The sequence below is a fragment of the Sinocyclocheilus rhinocerous genome, unplaced genomic scaffold, assembly GCF_001515625.1.
Source record: "Sinocyclocheilus rhinocerous isolate Xijiao unplaced genomic scaffold, SAMN03320098_v1.1 scaffold241, whole genome shotgun sequence".
Taxonomy (NCBI): domain Eukaryota; kingdom Metazoa; phylum Chordata; class Actinopteri; order Cypriniformes; family Cyprinidae; genus Sinocyclocheilus; species Sinocyclocheilus rhinocerous.
The window spans coordinates 830,984-840,373 of record NW_015659312.1 but is presented as its reverse complement, the minus strand read 5'-3'; the positions used below and the strand labels follow the sequence as shown (position 1 = coordinate 840,373).

Sequence of the window (9,390 nt, the reverse complement as noted above, 5' to 3'; positions counted from 1 at the left end):
CACCCACACACACACACACACCCGCCCTCTCACGCAATCAGACATGCCCCTCTTTTTGCACGCAACCTCTCGCTCGCTTTTCCTTCTTTCTGCCTACCTTCTGCAGACATCTTTCCATTTCCCCTCTTCTGCTAATGCATTCTTTCCCTGGCTCATCATTCTATTTTTTCCTCCTTTTCTTTTTTCATTCTGCAGCACAATGGTTTAAATGGAGATTAAAATAGCAAAGAAAGTCTCATACTTGTCTTGCGCTAAACAGTCGCCTTACGTTGTTGTACATGGAAAACAACACATTTATTTTCAAATGGGAATTTTTCCATTTTATAGATAGGCATGCACACACATAATATACATACTATTTATAATAAACAACAATAAAATAATTAATTTGTTGTAAAATTGGAATTAGTATGTATTTTTTTCTGTAGATAATTATTATAGCAACAAAATCAATCAACCTGTCTGTGTTGAATAATAATAATAATAATAATAATAACAAATGTTATAACACATTTATATTATAATAAACATTAATAAAAAATGTTACATTTGTTTTGAGATTGGAATTTGTATTGTATGTATTATTTAGATAAATAATATAACAAAATCTAATTTATATACAAATAATGTATATTAAAAAAAACGAACTAAAAATATTATTTATTATATTTATTTATAATAATAATAATAATAATTAGTAGTAGTAGTAGTAATTTGAATTACAATAAACATTATTATAATAAAAATACATTTGTTTCAAAATTGGAATTCGACGTATGTATATTTTTTTGTAGATAATATAGAAAAAATACTGTGTATAGTCAAGTGACTTTAAATGTACATATATATAAATTAAATAATACATTTAAATGATGATAAATGCATTTGTTTTGAAATGAGAATTTGAATGTATACTTTTAAAGATTGTAAGTATAAATAGTACAGCAACAAAATCAAATTTATTATAAACTGTTGTCAATTGATATTTTATTAATTTTTAAATAATTAGTACATATTTATATGTGATTGGGTATATTTTTAGCAATAGCCAAAAAAACATTGTATGGGTTTTCAAATAGTTGTATCTCGGCCAAATATTGTCCTATCCTAACAAACCATACATCAATGGAAAGCTTATTTATTTCAGATTATGTATAAATCTCAATTTCAAAAAATTGACCCTTATGAGTGGTTTTGTGGTCCAGGGTCACATATTTGGCATTTCTTTTTCCTTTTGTTATAGCATGATGTGTGAAAGTGTATGTGCGTGTTAGTGTGTGTGTGTGTGTGTGTGTGTCCTGTGCGTCTAGAGAGGCTGGCTCTCAGACCCCTGCATTTATGTTGACCTTCCGCTCGGCTTGGCTGATGCGGGATCAGCAGGGAATGCCGCTCAGTAAGAGTGGGAATGGCAGTCCAGTCCGTAAGCCGTCTGACCCGATTCCACCTCCTGCTTCACACACATGCACACCAACTCAGAAGCTGTCGAACCCAATATCCAAGACCTGTCGTGGCCCCAAACCTGCCTTCTGGCCTCTCGCAATCTCTCGAACTTTTCTTGACACCATTTGTAGGAAATCAGCTATGAAAATGTTTTCCATTTGGCTAGTTTGACTTGAGATCAATAGCACTGTATTTAAATATCTCCGTTACTTTTTCGTAGTTTGAAAAGTGGATAACCATTGCGTTTGTTCCACATCAAGTAAATCAAACAGAAACTCTCTGTTGTGAAATCAAATTTTTGAACCCTTTAAGGAGATGTTTTGCTCAATTCTGAGTGTTGCGCAACCTTCAATGAGAAATATCTAGTTTCTAGTTTGTGGTTGGAGCAGAAAATGTTTGTGCAATTGATTTGAAATGTTTGTATGTGAAACATCTGTAGCTGAGAATGATCTGAGGTGGATGTGTTTTTATGTTAGGAGCAAATATTTGATAAGGAAAGATGGAGGTTTTTGTTGTTTCGAGGAGGAAAAGGCTCTTCATTCATTTGAACTAACATTTACTTTATCCGTGCTTTAATGGATGCGTGGAATGACAACTTTTCTTCCTCGTCTTTGCGCATTTTCCCCTTCTCATGCTCTCGCTTCAGATGGTCCATCTCTTTTATCCCTCTCTTTCCCTTTCTCCCTATCTTTTCCCCTCTTTTTCTGTTCTCTGACCAAAACTAATCCAGACTAAACTGTAGCATCCCTGCTTCTCCCTCCCTCCTTTTTTCTTTCTTTCTCCTCCGATTGTGTATAGTCATTCCTGGAGTGGCACTAATCTCCCCCACACTTTCTTTTAGTCTTTTCCTTCCCTCCCTCATTTTTATGATCTGTCGTTACCAGAGCAAAACTAATCAGAGTCTTATCCACTACAGTCTCGACTCTCTTCTCATTCCATCTAGCCCTTGCATCATGTTCCTGAATAGTTATAGACACATCTATTTATATTCATACATATATATTTGACCATTTCTAAGCATTTTGGCAGACAAATGTGCTTGGTTGGCCGATTAATTCTTGTGTCAGCTTTGTCAATGTGTAATGCGCATTTTTAGTATTTTTGTATTGATTTTGAGTAAATACTGTGCAGTAAGAATTAGTGGTATATAATACAATAAAATATAATTTTATTTAATATTATATAATATCATAATACAAAATACAATTTATTTATTATTAGTGCTGTCAAACGATTAATCGCAATTAATCGCATCCCAAATAAAAGTTTTTGTTTACATAATATATGTGTGTGTACTGTGTATAGTTATTACGTATATACACACACATGCATGTATATATTTAAGAAAAATATGTTACGTGTGTATATATTATATAATTTATATGAATATAAATATATACATGTAAATGCATGTAAATATTTTCAAAATATATGCTGTATGTGTGTGTCTTTATACATAATAAATATACACCGTAATATTATGTAAACAAAAACTTTTATTTTGGATGCGATTAATCGCAATTAATCGTTTGACAGCACTATTTATTACACAATTTATTGTTTTAATTATATTTATATTTTATTCATAATTTTTTTGAGACATTTTGTATCTCGTTTTTTTGTTCTTTAGCAGAATTCATACTGTCTTCATGTATTCACTTCTATACAAACAATTATTTATTTATTTTGGTTTCATTTTTGATTCGACCATTTAACGTTTATCATCCATGACAAGAAAATTTTAAATTTTAAACAACAAGAGATACCATTGCAATTTTGTGTGTATCTTTTATTTGGCATTAAATTGTAATATTTATTGCAGGTTCAACCCTCCCTGACATCAACTAAAATGTATTTCATTGAATCGTTCTTTTCTACAAGCATAAAAGTAACATTTAAAATGAATATCTGCACTTACTATCCTCCTTTGCTTTCAAATATCTCTGCATTCTCCACCACATTTCACTTTCAGCCCCTCCATCTTTTCCGCATACCTTCTTGCACACCTTTACAGCATTTTCCCTATGCTGTTTTCCTCTGATCACTTGCATGTAAAGACGAATGAAAGGAGAGGTGTGTGACGGGACTTTGCGCCAGGGCATGTTTTGCACAGCTGGTGTTTGTTCCTCCTGGTAGTGCCACAAACCGACTTGGGTTCCTTCCTGTGGAAGGTCTTTTATCTGACAGTCCGTGTTCGACTGAGGGTCCTGTCAGCATTTGCCTCAGAACCAGAGCCGTGGAAGCAACGTTACAGCCGCAGCTGGAGCTAAATCTCAGTCACGCTGCACCAGCAGCAAGCTGTATTTAAACTTTAATTAAGTCGAGCACATTTCACTAGGTCATTTGAGCCTTAATGGCCAGGCTCATGGGAAACAGAACATGCTAAGGACGGCAAATAGATCAGTAATACCAGAGGGAATCAGGTCACAAGTTGGTTGGATGGTTGGTTAACGCTGTGAAATAAGCTTTTATATTCATTTGAAATGTTTTGAGCTGCATGTGAATTATTAAAAGTCTGATATATAGAAAGTAACTGAATGTAGCACTCATTATAGACGATGACGGATTCTGCTGTTCATTGAGTGTAACAGTGAAATTGTTCCCCCTGACAGCAACAGTCTCATGCTTGAAGGATCCCCAAAAGCTGCCAATGTGTCGCAGTGAAATGCATCCCCTCACTCATCTATATATCGCTAAATGTACCAATGCTTGTAAGAAAAGCTTTCTGATGTTTATACCTGGATTTTGGTAGCAAGACACCTCGCTCAAATCATAAAAGTGCGACCAAAACAAAAAGTCTTGATTGAGTGGCGTCTCATGGAAAACAGCTCCCGGGTGCCCTCGTCTTTCATCCTATTCACTTTGCTCCACTCCCTGCACTTACTCGGGGCAACTTGTCAAAACATTAATTCTGCTGTTGTTTTTTCCCTCCTCTCCCTCATTCAGCGTCTTACTCGGTCCTTCTCTCCCCCGCTGTGAAAAACCATTTCAGTCAGTTCTACTTTCTCTCTAATTGATCCCTGTCTTTTTCAGCTCTTTTTAACTCGCACGGTCCTGTTGTGAGCGCACCATTTCCTTTTCCAGTTTCTGTCCGTTTCTCAATCTTTTTAATTGTTTTTAAAACCCGAAACTCTGTCCGTTTTGCGCTGCCCACCTCAGTGGATACCTCGTCCTCCCCCTTTTATTCACCTCTCTCGCCTTGTTAGATTTGTCATTCACCAGAGCGTTTTTTCCAAAGCGAAAAGAAAAAGAAAAAAAACACTAATTCAGTGCCTTTACACAAGTGTAGTTTTTCCCTGAAGTGACCGATCGTTCCGAAAATATAAACAGGAAAATTACGGTTACGTTTTTGGCATGCGAGTCGAATTTTTTCATTTTGCAATAACAAAGTAAAGGGTAAAATTGCAGAGATTGCAAAAGCAAGGAAGCCCTCTTTTCTTCTTTTTTTCCCCCCTCTCTTCTGTTCTCAATCTCTCGCATCCTCTTCCCAGTCATTCTCTGCATCATACCATGGCAGCCATGTTTTATGCAAGGAAAGCGCAACTGCAGCCATTTTGTGCTTGAAAACAAAAAAACTGCCATTTTGTTGAAGCAAACATTTCATTTAACTTCAGTAAGAGAGAAAAATAGGTTTAAACTTTTGTCGAAATAATATATTTTTCTTCAAGACTAATGATCTTCTCTCTTTTTTTTCCATTTCGGTTTAAGGTGCCTTTTCTATTCAAAACAATGTTCAAAACAATTATGTGCATTATTTACTTTGGTATATTTGAATAATAATTAGGCAATAGAAGATCAGAACATATAAATAATAATATAAATTCATATTCATCTTAGTTTTATTTAATGCCTGATTAAGGTTTTGTCATTACATGTCTAAAATTACCATTACTTTGTAAATGAATGCATATTTTGTATTTGTCTAATTTTAAATTTTTATTAGATTTTATTAAATACATTTTATTTTTTACTTTTTTGTATGTTGTCAGATGTAAACAACGGTTTAATTCAGACTCCTCTCAGCATTTCAAAATCAATCATTGCACGCTGTTTTTGTGTTTTGTAAAAAGTATTTTTATTTCAGTTAGTTTAATCGTATTAATAATGATTTGTTTGTTTATTTATTTTATTTATGGTTAAAAGATAGATTATAGATTAATCCTATATTATAGATTAATCCTTTAATCTATAACAATTATAGATTAATCATTTCATGCCCTTGTCATGTAATCTAGTGAAATGAATTTAAATTTGAAAATCTTTTTTCATGCTTCCCTGTGTTCCAAGATTTGATTTGTGGAAAGATAAATGTGGACAAAAAGTAGCAGAATGGTACATGTTACATGATTTATATATGATAAAGTCAAACAATGTTTGATTAGTGGTTCATTATAAATGCATTACATTTATGCATTGTTTTTAAAATTGTAATTTACTATGATTTAATTGTATATGTTTCTATTGTTTTGATGCTCATTGTAGATTTTTTCTATTGAGGCAATTTCATTTTATCTGCACACATTTTCTCTTATTTCTTGACTGTAAATATTGACAAAAGTCAGTGTCCTCATCAAAAGTAGGCATGTTTGAACGAAATCTTTAATGAAGGATTTTATCTCTCCGTTTGGTCAAGTGTTAATGATGGGTTAAACTAACTTGAACTAATGTGTGTTAACTTGATTTTGCTTAACGAGCAGCCAATTAGTTGACGTGAAATGCTTTTGGAAAATTGACATGTCCTGCGGTGTGACTTGCTATGCTTCATTTAAAACGTTGTAAACCATTTTTCCAAATATTTTAAAATTATTATACATGCAGTTTGTTTGTCCAGATTAACTGAGAAAGTACATGAAATGAATTGTAACTTTAAAAAAAAATTTTTTTATTATTATTGTTATTTGTCCATTTTAAACAAACATACCAGTGAAGGCAAGAAGCTGATTTCAAAACTTAAAATCTAAAAAGGGCACAGTCATAGAATACCACTCACATGAATTAAATTTTTTTGAAAAAATGTATCTTAAGTGTGAACTACATGCTTGTTTGTACACTTGTCTTCCACTTTCAACTCGCTCTGTAGTTTTAGGCAACACTTTTCTGTTCTTGTTTAGTCTACTATGCTCTACTTTCCTCCACATCTGCGATATCTCTGTATGTCTCTCGCTCTCTCTCTCTCTCTCTCTCTCTCCATTCATCTTTTCTCCATTATGTTTCTCAGTCTGACCCCCTGTTGAGAGAGTGACACACAGACACAAACTCCCTCCCTCCTTCCCACTTTCGTCTCTTTCCTTTTGCCGTCTGACCTTCTTTCAGGTTCTCTTCCTTGTTCGTTCTCCCTCTGCTTTTCTCACACTTCCTCCTCTTCTCTGTCTTCTCCCGTGTTTCGCTCCATCACTCTATCTTTGTTGCTTTTGTGGCCCTTCTCTGTTCAGTCTTGTATCTCTTGCTCCTTTCCCCCCTCTAAATCTTTCCTTTTCCACGCTCCTTTCTTTTGTTCATCCTTCCAGTCCACTATTTTTTTTTGTTTCTTGCAGAATCTTTCATCTCCTTCCACCTTCATTTTTTTTCTGCTCTCTTTCTGTGTGCGACCTTTAAGAGAATTTGCATTGAGGATGTATTTTGGGGTTGCACAGCCGTTAGTAATTTTTCACTATGTTTCTGCCTGAGTAATGTTAAATGTGTCTCTATGTGCATTCTTCTCCTCATTTATTCTCAAGAATGATGTTCCAAGTTGGTAGTTCTTCAAAAACAAACAAACAAACAAAAAATGTAGAAAGCACTTACATCTCACATGTCTCTCTCTCTTTCTCCCTCCCTCTCTTTATATCCTGTAGCAACAGCTGGATCATCAAGACGAGAAGGTTAGTGTTTATTGGCATACACTTTACTTGTAAGGTCCCTTGGTTTATAATATGAAATAAAACTACAAAATTATTTTTTTTAATTATTAAAAAAGCAAATTATTTTTTTATTTTTTTATTATTGAATATTATTAAGTGTGTGTGTGTGTGTGTGTGTGTGTGTGACAGTCTCAAAGTAAAGAGTTGCTAAAGTGTAATTTTGTGGTGGCTGTGCTTTAAAATTTAATTATTATAATCTTAATTTAAGTGATTAAAGATTTTGAATGTCTGACAGTAATTACTGTTGAGCACTACTGTAAGGTTAACCTGGTTTAAATGTTTGAAAATGATTAACAGCTGAAAACATTCGTTAGAAATTTGGAAAAGTAATCAAAAAGTAATCAAATGTAATCATTTACATTACTTTAATAAAGTAATTGAAATGGTTACACTACTTAATACATACACATATATATATTATTGTTGATCATAATTTTTTTAAAATTATGAACAGGTTTTGTGTGCGCCCTTGCTGCACCAGTAATTATTTGATTATAATTATAGTTATTTTGCATATACCTTATGCTAAATAATTTTTTAGCATTGTTTTAATTTTTTATGACCACTATGAACAGAATTAAGTCTATTTTTATACATATAAAACTGCATTCTTAGGTTTCAGGAGCCATAAAGATGCTAGATGATTATGTCAATGTTAGAATGGGTAAAAACAATTAAATATCCAATATGTGCCAATACGGATTGGTTTACAAAATCTCAGGTGCCGATATAGTGTGCTTCCCAAATATATATGTGTGTGTGTGTGTGTGTGTGTGTCTGTGTGTGTCTGTGTTTATGCATATGTATTTTTACATCATATTTAAAATCATGTTTGTCTGTTTCACCTTTTTATGATTATTATAGCCACAGAGAGACCATCACACAGCAGTGCTGTCCATCCGGTGACAGTCGGACGACTCTCTCTCCTCCACATCTTCCTCTTGTTGCCTTATTTTCTCTAATATTTCTTTTTAAAACATAAAACCTAAAAACAAGTGCTCTGTTGCGGCAGATATTCCTCCATAGCCAGTTGCGTTACAGTAAATGCTTGCTCTACTTCTGTGGATTACACACACACATAGACTCTCTCTCTCGTACTCCTTTTCTCTGTCATTTTTGTCACGCTATTAATCCCCATCCCTCCATTTCCTTTCTGGTTGTCTCTCTCTCCGTCCACTCTCAGTGACTCCTTACTCCTGTCTGCTCTGATGAAAGTTCACTCCGTAACAGAGCGACACTAATCTACCTTCAAAGAGCTTATCTTACTGTTCATTTTCTTTTAATCCACCTGTCCTTGAGAGTCAGACATTCCTTTACAAGCCCCTGCTCCCCCCCCCCTCTGTCCTACTGTACAACAAACTGAGCCAAAGACGAGGAGGATGAAGCTCCCCGGTCCTGCTGTTTGTACTACTGAGTGAAAGTTCAGGGACAGAGTGACCATTCAAATGTGTGATCACTACCATATCCAATGATCAACAGCTTGAAAAAATACTTTTTGTAATTTTTTTTTACATTTTTTCTCTTTGAAAAAAAAACAATACATTGAAACCAAAGCCAGACCACAGCATTTGAAAATAGTTTTGCTGTATTGACTTTATGCAACCCTGCAGAACTCTGGAATTACCTGGAATGTCCTGGAATTTTTGTGTCTTGAATTTCTTTAAAAATTTATTTGAAATTTGGAATTTGCATGACTGAGTGACGGCCTGCATGGACCACACAGGAAGAGAAGAAACTACTTCCTGTTCATCACTTGTGGGGCATGTATGATCAGGCACTTCCCAGTATGGACTCCTCTGATTGGTCTGCGTGTTTCTTAACTCTCTGTAAAGCATAAAAGCAGTTTAATAAGGCACTTAATCAGGTTCATACAACATCATCATTTGTTTGTTTGTTTTCTCACATAATTGTTGTGGGTATGTGAATTATATGTAACGAAAGTGTTCATTTTGTTTAACTTAATGAGGGAATATGCAAAATATATTTTAATGATCCATAACCATAAGCAATCTGTTTTTTTTGTTTTTCAGTTAGTCTGAAATAATGTATT

At 34.1% G+C, this 9,390-nt stretch overlaps 1 protein-coding gene across 1 annotated transcript in view; it reads left to right on the top strand.

The window, feature by feature from the left end:
• The window catches only part of LOC107723547 (ephrin-A4-like), a 64,203-nt gene extending 55,328 nt beyond the window's left edge, over positions 1–8,875 (top strand). The window contains exons 4-5 of the mRNA XM_016532232.1: positions 7,275–7,301; positions 8,205–8,875. Of these exons, the coding sequence (XP_016387718.1) occupies positions 7,275–7,301; positions 8,205–8,302 (125 nt within the window). The 3' untranslated portion in view covers positions 8,303–8,875. The remainder of the gene's footprint in view (positions 1–7,274; positions 7,302–8,204) is intronic.
• The last annotated feature ends 515 nt before the right edge of the window (positions 8,876–9,390 follow it).